At 40.4% G+C, this 16,212-nt stretch overlaps 1 protein-coding gene across 1 annotated transcript in view; it reads left to right on the plus strand.

Annotated features, from left to right (window-relative positions):
* Nucleotides 1–2,199: 2,199 nt before the first annotated feature.
* LOC135089913 (uncharacterized) overlaps nucleotides 2,200–16,212 on the plus strand; it is a 24,070-nt gene continuing 10,057 nt past the window's right edge. The window contains exons 1-2 of the mRNA XM_063986097.1: nucleotides 2,200–2,611; nucleotides 5,851–5,985. Coding sequence (XP_063842167.1) covers nucleotides 2,200–2,611; nucleotides 5,851–5,985 — 547 coding nt within the window. The remainder of the gene's footprint in view (nucleotides 2,612–5,850; nucleotides 5,986–16,212) is intronic.

Genomic DNA, 16,212 nt, shown 5'->3' on the forward strand with positions numbered 1-16,212 from the left:
TCCACTTTGCCCAGTCATTTTCTTCCAATTATGTCTATCAACATCTATTAACATCTAACTTTCCTTCCTACTAGAAGTTTGCCTACAATCAACCTGTTCCTAAAAAAAAAGTGACCGCTCTAATCCCTCAACCTACCATCCCATTGCTTTAATTTCCTGCCTTTCTAAAGTTTTCTTTTTATCTTCAACAGGAAGATTCTTAAACATCTTCACTTTCTTTCGATCTTTCTATCTGATCGCCAGTATGGGTTCCGTACAGGTCGCTTTACTAGTTATCTTCTGGCTTTCCCTACCAAGTCTTGGTCATCCTCTTTTGGGGACTTGAAATTCTCGCTCTTGGTTTAGACATATCAAAAACTTTTGATAGAGTCTAGCACAAATCTTTAATATCCAAACTACCTTCCTACCGCTTCTATCCTTCTCTCTGTAACTTCATCTCAAGTTTCCTCTCGGATCGTTCTGTTGCTGATGTGATAGACGGTCACTGTTCTAAGTTTATTAACAGTGGTGTTCTGCAGGGTTCTGTCCCGTCAACCACTCTCCTTCTATTCATTAAAGATCTAAATCAAACTTCTTGTCCATTCCACTCTTATGCTGATGATACCACCCTGCACTTTTCACGTCTTTTCTTAGACGTCCAGTTTTTTTTATGAAGTAAACAGTTCACGCAAGGAAGCCATAAAATACCTGACTTTTGATCTCTCCAAAACTTCTGATTGGGGCAGAGCAAAGCTAGTTAAGTTCAATGCCTCTAAAATTCAATTACTCCATCTATTAACGTGACGCAGTCTTCCAGAAAACAATCCCCTCTTCTTCACTGACACTCAACTGTCCCCCCTCTTCTACACTGAACATATTCAGTGTAGAAGAGGGGGACGGTTGAGGGGGGGACAGTTGAGGAGATGTAAATCTTCTGTCTGACCTTTACTTATAATCTAAACTGCAAACTTCAAATCTCATCTCAAGCTAAAACAGTTTCTGTAAAGTTAGTAGTTCGGAGTCATCTCCGCCAGTTTTTTCCCACCACCAGTTTTTCACTCCACCAGTTGCCAACTCTGTAAAGGGTCCTTATCCGTCCATGTACAAGTATGCTTCACGTGCATAGGAGGGTTCCACTCATACCGCTCTTTTAAAGAGGGTGCATCAAAAGCTTTTCGTCTTATCAACTCGTTAGAGATTAGAAAACGTAATTGCTCTGAAGTCTAGGTAATGGAAATAACAAAGTTTAAGGCTAGTGCACCTAGTTGTTTAGTAAAAGATGCTAGGAAATCTCCAAGTAAGGAAGTTTCAACATGGAGGAAAAGATCCTCGAATTTTAAAGTAAAATAATCAGCAGGGAATAGATAAGATAAAAAAAAAAAATGTCAACAGGGCCAGACGAAATATTCGTATATCCCAGAGTACTTAAGGAATGCAAAGAGGTTATTACTGAATTGTTAGTTTCTATCTTTAGGAAATCACTAGACTCAGAACAGGTACCGGTAATGGAGAAGCAGGCGAATGCACTACTCATCCTTGAGAAAGGAGATACAACTTTAACGTCTAATTATAGACCTGTCTCTTTAACTTCAATTGTAGGTAAAATGTGAGGGAATGAAACGCGGAGAGGCAGGTGGTCGTCTCGGCGGGAGTCCCTATTTTGACCAGATATTCACTCCTTTATAACCACACAAGAATTCGCTAGATAGGAGTCCAAAACAAGGAAAATTTTGAAGGATATATATATATATATATATATATATATATATATATATATATATATATATATATATATATATATATATATATATATATATATATATATATATATATATATATATATATATATATATATATATATATATATATATATATATATATATATATATATATATATATATATATATATATATATATATATATATATATATATATATATATATATATATATATATATATATATATATATATATATATATATATATATATAGCACAATGGACGTGGCTGCATACTTTCATCAGCAACTGCCAGCTATATATATATATATATATATATATATATATATATATATATATATATATATATATATATATATATATATATATATATATATATATATATATATATATATATATATATATATATATATATATATATAGCACAATGGACGTGGCTGCATACTTTCATCAGCAACTGCCAGCCTTGTACCAAAACACGAGATGACAGTGAAGGAGCGAGAAGGGCAGAGACCATACCGGCTGCAGTGTAGATCAGGCGGCGATGGAGGACAGGCAGCGCCAGTGGCCAACGATAGTGGGCCAACAGCAGCGGTAGATAGGCTGCGTCAGTGGCCGGCCAATCGTAGAGGCGGCCTGACAGCAGCGGTAAAAAGGTCGCGCCAGTCCAGTCCGACAGCAAGGAGTCTCACAATGTGCGTCGATAGGCGTGTTACGGACGTGGCTCAGGGTCCAGTAACGACCAGCATAGCAGAGGGGATGCAGAAGAGGCCTTTGGAGGACGGCAGGTACAGAGAAGTGAAGGCGCTCTCAAATCCCGAGTGTGCTGCTACAGCACCGCAGCGCGCCCACACCGTCGACTCGGCCCGGAATCGAGGCAAGATGGTGAAGCAGGGTGTGAGACCCGAAACGAAACCCCAAGCCACGAAAAGTTACAATGATCATAATCCAGAAACCCCGAACAAAATAACAAGATCCCAACATAGTGAGATTAATTAATATACTCATTTATATAAAATAATGGAGTCATTAATAGCGAGGAACATTAGGGAGCATTTAGACAAACATAACCTAATAAATCAGTCACAACATGGGTTCATGAAGAAATCTTGCCTTACGAACTTTTTGAGATTTTACAGTAAAGTTTACGAGACGGCAGATAATATATATAGCTATGACATCCTATAGAGCGTTTCATAAGGTACCTTATCAGAGGCTCATGAGAAAGGTCAGGACGCATGGGATTACGGGATAACTGCTCTAACTGATCCGTGCTACACGGATCAGTTTTATGGCTTTTGTTATTTTTAATGTATATCAATGACTCGGATAGTGAGATTAATAGTGACGTTAGTAAAATTACAGATGACACCAAGGTAGGCATTTTAATCAGGTCAGATTCGGATGCCATCGCCTTGCATACAGATTTGGATAGGATGTACAGACAGATGCCAAATGCAGTTTAATATTATCAAATGCAAAGTACTAAGCGTGGGTAGAAGAAACCCACACAGTAGGTGCACAATAAAGAACAAAGCTCTGGTAGGTTCAGGGAACGAAAAAGATTTATGAGTTATAACTCTGATCTCCGTCTAAGAAAACAATGCATAAAGGCCAGAAATAGGGCAAATAGGATTAATTTTTAGGAGTGGTAAATGTAGCATCCCCGAAGTAATATTAGAGTTATATTCGGCACTGGTCAAACCTCATCTAGACTATGCTGTGCAGTTCTAATCTCCATATTAAAGGAAAGATATAGGTCTATTAGAATCAATACAAAAGAGAATGAATAAAAGGATACAGGGGATGAGGAGTATTCCTTACAAATCGAGAATGAAGCTGTTAAATTTACATTCCTTTGAAAGGCGTAGGTTAAGATAGGACCTGATAGAAGTCTTTCATTATTTTAGAGGTTGTAACAAGGGGGACGTAAGCAAAATTCTTATGGTCAGTAACAAGGATAGAATAAGAACTAACGGGTTCACGCTCGAAAAATTTGGGTTTAAGAAAGAGATAGGAAAGTGGTAGATGAATGGACCGGACTCAGTAATCAGGTTGTTAGTCCTGAGTCATTAGGAAGCTTTAAAAGAAGTTTAGACAGACTTATAGATAAATAAGTGAATATATTTCATAAAGGGACTGTAACGTGTAGGCATGATGGCTTCTTCCAGCTTCGCTTATTTTCTTGTGTTTTATATGTTTTAGTCACAACAATTTACATTGTCTGAAACACTGGATGAAACAAGAGAGGTACAAATTAATTTAGTAGTGATACGTCTAAGCCAAATAGTGGAAATTTTGAGGACACAAAAAAGGCTAACATGGTAGCAAGTTCTAGTGTTGCATACAAAGATGCAGCAGCTAGATTTATGTTAAAACTGAAGATTTAGAAAATAACAGGGGGGCAGGATAAGGCATGCTGTCTGTGATTTTAGGCACAGCCGGTCCATGAGAAATAGAAGGTAAATTTGGAAGAGGTGAGGTAGTCTCAGATACCGGGGTTTCAGTGAGAAATAAGTGAATTTGGAGGAGGTAGTGCTCTAAAGACTGGAAGTTAGATCCAAGACCACGGATGTTAATATAAAGTTAAAGGAGATGTCAAGACACCTCATATCCTTAACAAAGGGACAGCATGGCTTGGGGACATTATTGTCCATATTCCAGATGCAGATTTCTAGGGTGTATTTACATTTGCTATGAATATACTGGCAATGTCACTGGTAAGATTGTGTTGAGGCTTGTAGCCTATAGTGTAGTGTTTATAGTAGAAGAGGATGTCCTTAAAATACATGTTGCAAATGCAGTCGGTATTATTGAGACACTAATGAACACACACTCAGACACGTGGAGGTTGAACGGCATGTTTGCAGCACCCCTCGCTTCGGTAAGTACCTCCCTGTACCTTTTACCTATGAACAGTAAATTACACTATGTAACACGATTTCCTTTGTTCAATATTTCTGTCAAACTTATCTTTTGTAGCTTTTAGAATGATTTTTTTTTTTTTTTTTTTTTTGCCAAAAACCATCCACCGTTTTTCCAGATGCTGTCACAGAGAACTTCTTTACTATTGTCTTGATGAATTGACCACATATGTAGCAGAATGCATCTGGAGAAAGATTGCAGCCTCTTGATGCTATTTCACTTCTTGTGATGTCTTTTCAGGCAACCAAAGCAGAACTGATTGGTGGTCTGCAAGCCCCTACTTTTATATTGCCAAACAGTACTCTAGAATATTCTTAATCTTTCTAGAATGTGTTCCAGAATGTTCTCAATCTTTCTAGAATATTCTTGAGCCTACTTTAGAATATTGTGAATCATTATATATATATATATATATATATATATATATATATATATATATATATATATATATATATATATATATATATATATATATATATATATATATATATATATATATATATATATATATATATATATATATATATATATTTTTTTTTAGAAGTTTCTTGATACTTCTACATATTTCTACTGTATTCTAGAAAGTTCTAGAATATTCTGGAAATGTTTACATTGAATAGAATATTCTAAAATGTTTTAGAAACTTCTAAAAGTGTCTGGTAGAACATTCAGCTCAAAAATTGTCTTATTTTAAGACATTCTAAAAATCTTTAGAACACTTTATATTCTTTCTTTCATTGTTTTGACATATTTACAACACTTCAAAAGCAATTAGATAAGCGATTTTTTTGCAAAGGTTTTTACCTGGCATGGAACCTAATAGTAACCCATACTATAATGAAATAAGGCAAAATGTAAATTAATTGTTCTAACCACAAAATCAAGGTTTTAGAATCAAAATTACTTTTTTTTTTCTCTCTTATTTTGTTTAGATGGAAATAACTGGAAAATTATAGTTTGGAGCCAAGGACAAGACAAAAGTGAAATTTCGTTACATAGTGTTATTATTGTTATTATCATTAGTAGTAGTAGTATTGTTGTTATTATTATTATTATTATTATTATTATTATTATTATTATTATTATTATTATTATTATTATTATTACTGTTGTTATTATTTCTTACACAGAAAGGTAGCGACATTGTCTGTTTTCTTTCAAACACAGATACAAACTCTTTATCTTTCGGAATGTATGTAATTGTCTCAGAGTGCGATGGTCTACAGATGACCTCGAGGGAGCATGACCAGGCTACTGCTGTGACTGGACTGGAGAGTACTGCGGAGCCGTTTCGATGCGTGGCGACATCTACATTGTGGACCTGGGGCGTCCTTCTCTCTCAGAGTTGGTATCAACATATTGAACCAATGAACACTTTTTTTCCTATTATTTATTCTGTTTTTTATTATTTATTTGAAGGATTTGCTGAGTATGTGTGGAGTAACATGGAAGGACAGATTAAGAAATGAGGAGGTAAGGAGAACTGATGTTTTGAGAGATTTAGAGAGAGTTCAGGAAAACTGAAAACTAGTGACGATAATAATAACCTCAGATATACGCTTGAAAGGTTAAAAGGAAGGCCACACCAGGAGTCAATGGACTGTGTGAAGATAGTACCGAATGAGAAAGTAGTGACATTGCAGCAAGGAAGAACGATTGTGCGTGATAAACATGAACAGAGAATGTGTATAGTCAAGATAATCATCACGACAATGCCATTGTAAGAAAGTCTTGGAACTTTCGTGATATTTTATCTCTAATTGCATCAGTCACAACAGAAGGACACCGCTGCAAAAAGCGCTACACGTATGTACGTCACGATAATTGTACCCCTTAGTGTGAACAGCTTTGTAGTGGTGAGGGGCTTGGATATCGCTATGACCTGACGAGTGAGACAAGAAGCGGCTACGGCCCCCTGCTCTGTCCTATTTAGGCCGCGTCAGCAAGAGAATGAGAAAGCGGGTGAGAGCGAGAGCGAAAGAGGTCGGGTGAATTTCAGTGGCCACATTGGAAACGATTTCAGGCGGGAGTTGCCATGGCAACGGGCATCCGTCCGCCACTCCACCACTGTCCCAGCTATCCCCACCAGCATCAGCTAATTTACTAGACATTGAACTCAACTTGAAGGTCATGATTCACAAGTTTTTCACCAAAGTTCTATATACATGTTACCCATGAAACTAAAAGATTGATTGATTGATTGATTGATTGATTTAAGTTGTGGCGCAGCAACGTTGCGGGCTAATGGAGCCGATACGGAAACTTTAAACTAAATCACTAGAAAGAGAATGTACACATGAAAAGGAAATGAGATGAATCATCAAAACCTTAAGTGCTAAAAATTAAAGGGTTGGTATATTACTGTACTGATTGATTAGATTTTATTTAAAGTGAGGGGGTACTGACCCCCAATGACCTAGACTACTGTGTCTGGCGTTGTTCGTTTCGTATCCAAGGCACTGACCCCATTGACTCAGATATCTGACATTGTTCGTTATGTGCACAAGACACTGACCCCACTGACCTAGATATCTGGAGATGTTCGTTACGTGCCTAAGACACTGATCCCACTAACCCAGGCCGCAAGACCCAGCATTGTTCTTTATGCGTCTTCCTCACTTGACTCCATGTTCTCTCAGCGCAAGGATAAGGTTCTGCTTACTTATGAAATAAGTAGTACATTTAAAAGGTAATCTATAATTAGTTTAAAAGAACAGCCGTCTCCATAAATATGAAAACCTCATGTCTCAGGGAGAGAGCCCTCTCTCCAAGTATCAGAGAAATCTAGGAAGTCCCATCCTCATCGCAACAGAGGAAAAGATATCGCTCCCATAACTCCACCAGAATGGAATACTCCACTAGAAAGTGTCGCACTGTAACGGGAACTCAGCAGTCATTACAAAATGGTTGGGTTTCCCAGTACATGAGGTAACCATTGGTGCTGTTCGACCCTTCCAGAGACAGGTTGATGCAGTTTCTGATTCACTCTCCCACACATGGACGTACGTCCACGGACAGGAAGCAAGAGAAGTAACCTCCTTCACCTTTGTAGTGGCAACCAAATATTTCCACCTGCTCTGCCAACTGGCATGAACTCCTACCCTTATGCTGGAGTATAAGTCGTGAAATTGGATGGGGTTGGAAGGAGTGGCCCGAGATGCTGCTTCATTAGCCAGCCTATCTGCCATCTTATTCCACGGAATTTCAACGTGTGCCAGGACCCAACAAAACCTGACGTGGTAACCTCTACGCTGTAAAAGCGCAGACGAACTGATAAAACAAATGGATGAAATGTTGAATAGCAGAAAGAACACTGGGAGTCTGCCGTATAAACCGAAGCTACCGGCTTGACAGAACGAAGAGAAGATAGCACCAAATCTGACCCCTGGATAAGATTTTAAACCATCTGTAAATACAGGGACAGAGTCAGAATTTGCAAAACAGTGTTGTAGTAACAGTGCGTGGGATTCACAATCCGGTAGCGAGTTCATATTAGGAAACCGACTCTAGGGAATAGTGAAGGAAGGCACATTTAATGTCACCATAGTAGATGCAACCCTGAAACTGAAAGGTTTAAGGAAATCCGTGTGAAAAATATATAGCTGAGAACGTGAATCGCGGGAGATTGACATGCAAAAGACTGACTGATTCAGGAAGATGTTGGACTCGATACCAGCACCTTAACAATAAGGACTGGCGACACGAGTCCAATGGAAGGACACCAGCAGCAACCAGTAAGGTAGGAATTGGGGATAAGCGGAACGCATCAGTTGCCAGCCGGATACTAGCGTGGCGCACCGAATCCAACACATGAGACCAAGCCTCAGTAGCAGGCGAATAAATTTCACAACCGTACTCCAATTTCGAGGGAATAAGGCCAAGAGGGTCTGCCTGGCCACACCCCAAGAAGTATGAGCCAAAACTCTTAGAATTGACAACGTCTTCATACAAGCTGCCTTAATAAAACGAAGGTGGGGTACCGAAGTCAGGCGACTGTTTCTCAGGAAACGAATTTCTTCCACACAAGAGATTCTTCTATCATATACATTCAAGGTGAACATACAGGATGAACACCACAAAGGCGGCAAAAATGCATGGCCTCAGTCTTAGAAGCCGAGAAACGAGATCACTGAGTTGCGGCCTACTGAGAAATCCTATTCATTATTATATGCAGCTTCCTCTCAATCAATGGCATCTGCGCTGCAGAAAAAAGGAGATAGACAAGTCATCGACATATAAGCTACCACGAACTCCTTCTGGAAGTACACCAATAACACTATTTATAGCTACAGCGAAAAGTGTGACACTAAGTATACTTCCTTCCAGCACGCCATCAATGAGATAAAAGCTGTTGTATAAAAATAGGTAGTCGGCCACGGAGACCAAACTCGAACAGACTAAGTAAAATGCCATGACACCAAGATGTGTCGTAAGCTTTCTATAAATCAAAAAAAGACTGTGACGTGGTGATGCTTATTAGCAAATACCCCACAAATGGAAGATTTCACAAACAAAAAAGCATTAGTCATAAACCTCATTCTCTTAAAACGCAGAGGATTATAGGAACCTCGCTGTATAGTGAAACTTTTACTCTCTCCTCAAGCCCTGTCAAGGCCTGCTGTCCAGGAGGCTGTAAACAGCACTGATCAGCAAGAGGATATAATACTTTATTGGGTAATGGGCGGTCCATTTCCGACGTATTATACCTCGACTTCTTAAGTGTGTCCTTTGTCGTAATTATTTCTTCCTACAACGTGGCTATCGATTCTTTCCCACCTTTTGGAGGTATTTGGTGATAGTAATATTCTCTTGCCTGTATGTGAGTGAAACAGGCTGGTAATCCCAGTTATGTAACTCACTACAGAGGCCCAGAAAGCCCATGTAAGTGCTTATTTAAGCTCTGCACTGAGCTATATAGGAGATAGCTAAGGGAAGCTAGCCGAGATAAAGGCAGCCATGAGAAGGGCTGAACCTGGTGTTATGACCGTCTGTGTAAAGGGTGCAAGAGTCCAAAAGAGATTTTGTAACCTATATTAAGCTCTGCATCAAGTTACATAGGTAATGACTTGGGGAACAGAGCCAAGACAAAGGCCTTAGTGAGAAGGGCAGGATTTGTGGATGTAACAAAAAAAAACAAACAAATATATTTATATATATATATATATATATATATATATATATATATATATATATATATATATATATATATATATATATATATATATATATATATATATATATATATATATATATATATATATATACACACACACACACACACACACACACACACACACACACACACACACACACACACACACACACACACACACACACACACACACACACACACACACACACACGACCACAATTTACAGCCCCTTCACAATGCTGCCTCCTTCCTTTAATATGTGTTACAAGGTTTACTTTTGACTCGTGCACCCTTCTTACCAACAGTCATAACACCAGGTTACACAAATGATGTCAAGTCTGTTTTACCCACCCACAGACAATGGGAAATAAAACAGCAATTAACTACCACAGCTGAGAAAGGATCGACAACGACTTCTAGGAAAAGACAATCACGACAAGAGACAACACCAAATACGGTCAAGGTTTAATACCCCGAAGAAATATCGCCCTCCTAACGGATTGCCCATTTCAGGCGAGGTATTATAACACTCCTTGCTCGATTATACAATATCCCTCCCCCTTAAAAGAGAGAGAGATAAATTACCGGAAAGCAGTTAAAAAGAATCCTTCCCGTCAGAAAGGCCGTTAAGCACGCTCACCTGATTGGAGCAGCATTTAGTACGACAACACGAATACAGACGAGTGCCCACACACGAACAGGAGGGTAATTCACCTCTCACTGTACAAGAACTACAATTCTAGCTCCCAAACTATGGAGCCTGGATGAACACTGATTACTTTATCGTCAAGAGCAACGCTTCTATTATAAACTATGAAGGGACAATTAGAAATAGGGATTCTTACAGTAATCTCAGGGCAGCGAGCGACCACTCTTAATTATACGTCTGGTGTCTTTACTCTTGCTCTCTTTCTCTTTTTCTTCAATCTTTTTCTCCCTCATTTCCTCTTTCGTTCATGTTACATAGCTTTAACTCCCTGAACGCAACATGCCCCCTCATAAACAGAAATTTTCGGAAGCTTACAAATTTTTTTAGGAATATACGAATGATAAATTTACGTCCCAGCCTGGGACACTCTGCTATTACATTATCAGTGCCCTTAATGTGCCTAACGTCAGAGTTATATTCTTGCAGCAATAGACTTCGTAGTGTAAGCCTTACGTTCTTGAACTTGAACCAACCCAAAAACTGCACTGGACTATGGTGCGAGAATATAGTTTAAAGCCATAAGCAGGCATGTAAACCTCAAAATGCTGCAAAGCCAAAATTACAGCTAGAACTTCTTGTTCAATTGCAGAATAGTTCTTCTTGGCCGGGATGAGTTTCTTAGAAAAATAATAATTTGTGTGATTTAGTTTTCATCAGGTTGCATTAATACAGCTCCTACCCTCATCTAGCTGGCATCAACAGCTAAAGCAGAGGGCTGAGAAAAATCAGGTGCCCTCAACACAGGTAAAGTTTCATAAAGGTTTCATAAAGGTCCCCTCACACACTTCGGTCCACTCCCAACGTCGTCCCTTCTGCAGGAGGTCGGTTAAGGGGCAAGTAGTGTTGAGTACCCTGGTACAAATCAGCGGTAGTATCCCACTACCCTGAAGAACGTCTGGAGACCGCGGCGACAGGACGGGGCGGGGAACCGCCTGATCGCCTCTACTTTGGCTTCGGGAGGGGTCACATGGCCATGGCCCACTTCATATCTCAAGTACTGGACTCCAGCCTTAACAAACTCGCATTTATCAAGGTTGACGACGAACCCCGCCTCACAGAATCGTACAAACAGCCCCTCCACGTTAGAGAGATGATCTCGACAGGTAGTGTTCTAAATTAGTACGTCGTCAAATTAAACGTCACAGTGAGGCAAGGCTTCCATTGCCCGGTCCATCAAATGCTGGAAGGTGTTCAAGGTATTCTTAGAGCCATAAGGCATGACTATAAGGCACTGATAGACAGCACCATTGGCCACGAAGCTGGCGATTTCCTTGGCTCAGTCCTTCAGGGGAACCTGGCTGTACCCCTTGATAAGATCAATTTTAGTAATGAAAGTGGCCACCCCAATGTGGTCCACGGAATGGTCCACTCTGGGCAAAGGATAGGTGTCAAACTTCGAGTTCACTTTTCTAAAGTCAATACTGAACCTGATGTGGTTTTCGCTGGAGGGTGACAGGTGAACCCCACTCACTGTAAGCCCTCATAATAAGTCCATGCTTCAGCATATATTCTAATTCCTCCCCCCAACAACTGCTGCTTGTCGGGATTTACATGGTAGGGAGATAGTTTCACAGGAACAGGATCCTCTACATCAATATTGTGCTCTACATCAGCTGTCCTTCCTGGAGTACTGGTAAAGACTGAGGGATATTTTCCCATCCGATCTAATATTTCCCACTGGCACGCCCCCTCCAAGTGGCTCTGATTTTCCTCTAGAAGCTGAGCACTCTTGTGCTGCCAGTACTCTGCGGGGCCAAGATTATCAGGTTCTTCTCCTTCATTTTCAAAAAATAAAACTAAACGTACTTCTTCCACGGCAGAAACTAAAAAGCCTTGTTGGCTATGCTTACAATAACAGGGCTTAATTATATTAACATGGCAAAACTGAGCCTGCTTTCGCCGGTCAGAATAATCTAAATCACCCACGCGCCTCTCCACTACACAAGGACCGCTGTAGCGCGCAGTATGCGGCTGTTCCTGCAACGGGAGTAACACTAGCACTTCAAAACTAAGGGCAAAGCATCGCTACTTGGCCTTCCGGTCATAATACATACTTCATACTTTTCTGAGCCTGACCCGAGTGTAACTGAGCCACCTCAAATGCCTTCAACAACCTCTCCCCAGTGCACAACACCATGTTCAACAAAGATTCAGGTGGGCCAGACCGGGGACAGCATCAGGCGTCTCAAACACTCCTACGCTGATGATACCACCCTGCACTTTTCCACGTCTTTTCATAGACGTCCAACCCTTCAGGAGGTAAACATATCACGCAGGGAAGCCACAGAACGCTTGACTTCTGATCTTTCTAAAATTTCTGATTGGGGCAGAGCAAACTTGGTATTGTTCAATGCCTCAAAAACTCAATTCCTCCATTAATCAACTCGAAACAACCTTCCAGACAACTATCCCTTCTTCTTCAGTGACACTAAACTGTTCTCCTCTTCTACACTGAACGTCCTCGGTCTGTCCTTTACTTATAATCTGAACTGGAAACTTCACGTCTCATCTCTAGCTAAAACAGCTTCTATGAAGTTAGGTGTTCTGAGACGTCTCCGCCAATTTTTCTCACCACCCCCCCAGCTGCTAACTCTGTACAAGGGCCTTGTCCTTCCATGTATGGAGTATGCTTCACATGTCTGGGGGGGTTCCACTCATACTGCTCTTCTAGACAGGGTGGAATCAAAAGCTTTTCGTCTCATCAACTCCTTTCCTCTAACTGACTGTCTTCAGCCTCTCTCTCACCGCCGCAATGTTGCATATCTAGCTGTCTTCTACCGCTATTTTCATGCTAACTGCTCTTCTGATCTTGCTAACTGCATGCCTCCCCTCCTTCCGCGGCCTCACTGCACAAGACTTTCTTCTTTCTCTCACCCCTATTCTGTCCACCTCTCTAACGCAAGAGTTAACCAGTATTCTCAATCATTCATCCCTTTCTCTGGTAAACTCTGGAACTCCCTGCCTGCTTCTGTATTTCCACCTTCCTACGACTTGAATTCCTTCAAGATGGAGGTTTCAAGACACTTATTCATCAATTTTTGACCACTGCTTTGACCCTTTTATGGGACTGGCATTTCAGTGGGCATTTTCTTATTAGATTTTTGTTGCCCTTGGCCAGTGTCCTTCCTACATAAAAAAAAAAGGTTCTTAGCATGGTTTTCAAAGTCTGATGGTGACTTTCCCTAGTACCATTGTGACTGGGAATGGTAGGCACTGGACAGGACATGCCTCATCCCCCACTCATTCATAGTATGCGCAAATAATTTGAAAGTAAATTTGGCCCCTTAGTTAGATTGGACCTCGGAAGGCAGTCCAAAATGTGTGAAAAAAGTCAATTAGCACCGTTTTGGAGTACTCCTGAGTGGAATAACCTCCAGGTACCTTGTGGTGACATTCATTATAGTCAACAGGTATTTATAGCCTGCTCTAGAAGAGGGGGAAGGACCCACAATATCAATAGTTACTCGGGTCAAGGGAGGATCAACAGCCGGGATAGGATGAAAAGGTGCTACACATGACATGATTAGGCTTTCCCAACATTTGACAGGGGTGGCGCCATTTAAGTATGGTAGCAACACTACCATTCACACTTGCCGAAACGATGATTACTCCCAGAGAGGTCTAAAGCATTGGATCAGGGGGTGCTGTGAACTTGTCATTAAACCCAGCTGTGACCTCACTGAACGTTTCCCTTTGTGTCTCAAAACACAAGGGGGCAGTCACAGCCTGCCCTCTAAAGACACACAGCCTGCCCTCTAAAGACCCTCTTCCTCCACACAAAACTACAAGCACCTAATAACACACACTCTTCACTCAAAATCTCAAAATTCATGGCGACTCCTATACCAGCCTCGGAGTCCCCATCTGGGTAGGGGACCACAAATGTCCACAGGTCGGACTGCCCTTCTGACGACGACCCTAAGTGTCTTGACACCCTCCTCAACTTTTTCTTCGTTAACTTCTGCAACATTCGTGGTCTAAGATCTAATTTTCAATCTGTAGAAGTCCACCTCTCTTCTTCTAAACCTCATCTTTTCCTCACTGAAACTCGGGTGTCTAAGGCAATTGAAAGTAACCCCTTTTCTGTTCCCTCCTACTTTCTCTATCCTCATTTTCGATCCAAAGCTGGATGTTGTGTTTATGTGCGCAACGATTTAACCTGCTCTCGTTCCCACGCTCTTGAATCTTCCGAGTTTTCCACCATCTGGCTACGACTACAGAGTCACTCTCAAACTAACTCCTCTGACTATAAGAAATTATTTGATTACTTAACTTCCAAAGTGGAGCACATTCTGACTCTCTTCCCTTTTGCAGAGACCTCCATTCTTGGAGACTTCAATGTTCACCACCAGCTTTGGCTTTCCTCTCCCTTCACTGACCATCCTCGTAAACTAGTCTTCAACTTTGCTATCCTCCATGACCTAGAGCAATTGGTGCAGCACCCTACTCGTATTCCTGACCGTCTTGGAGATACGCCCAACATTCTTGACCTTTTCCTGACCTCTAATCCTGCTTATGCTGTCACCCTCTCTTCTCCGTTGGGCTCCTCCGATCACAATCTCATATCTGTATTTTGTCCTATCGCTCCAATCCCTCCTCAGGATCCCCCTAAGCGAAGATGCCTCTGGCGTTTTGCCTCGGATTGAAAATGAGGACAGAGAAAGTAGGAGGGAACAGTAAAGGGGCTACTGTCAATTGCCTTAGACACGTGTGTTTCAGTGAGGAAAAGAACATGAGGTTTAGTAGAGGAGAGGTGCTGTTTTACAGATTGAAAATTAGATCTAAACCGCGAATGTTGCAGAAGTTAATGAAGAAAAAGTTGAGGAGGTGTCAAGACACTTAGGGTAGATACCAGAAGAGGAGGCCGACCTGGGAACAGAAGAGAAGAGAAGAGAGAGAGATAAGTGTTTATCCCTAGGCGTGGTTGTCGATCCTTTCACAGTTGTGGGAGGTAAATCTTGTTAAAGTATTTTCTGTAGATGGATAAAACAGACTAGCGACCTCATTAGTGTAACCTAGCGTTGTTAAGAAGGGTATATGAGTCAAAACTGGATCTTGTAACCCATATTAAGCCCTGCACCCAGTCACGTAGGAGGTGACTTGAGGGAAGCTAGCACAGGTGTGGGAGCTTTGTGAAAGGACTGGAAACTGTGGTCGTAACTATATTATATATCGTAGATATGTAGATGACAAATAAAGATGTTGAATAAAGAATAGAACGAAATATCTTTTTTTTTATTTATTGATCGAGAGACATAATGACGATCTATATTTTTTTTATCAATCACACACACAAAAAAAAACTCTGGTATAGGCACCATTTTTTTTATCAGCTTGTATCACGATAAATAAAAAAAAAAAAAACTCAATGCTGTACGTACTCTACTCCACAGAGCATATCCCCCCTCGTGAACACATAAATAATTTCATGACGAGATTACACTTTTAAGAAATTATTTTGCTCTTAACGGTTATCATACTCGTCTATATGATCAACTAGTTAACAAGTTTTTGTGTAATAAATGCAAACCACCAATTAGTATCCCACAGTTAAGAAGAAGGTGTTTCTCTCATTACCATATCTCGGACAAGTTTCACTTATTCTTCAAGAGGAGATACTTAAGCAGCTTTAAAAATTCTATCCTCAAATTGACTTTCATATAATTCAGCGAAACTCATTCAAAATTAGTTTTTTTTTCTTTTTTTTCAA

Source organism: Scylla paramamosain, chromosome 34 (assembly GCF_035594125.1).
Source record: "Scylla paramamosain isolate STU-SP2022 chromosome 34, ASM3559412v1, whole genome shotgun sequence".
In the NCBI taxonomy this organism is placed as follows: Eukaryota; Metazoa; Arthropoda; class Malacostraca; order Decapoda; family Portunidae; genus Scylla; species Scylla paramamosain.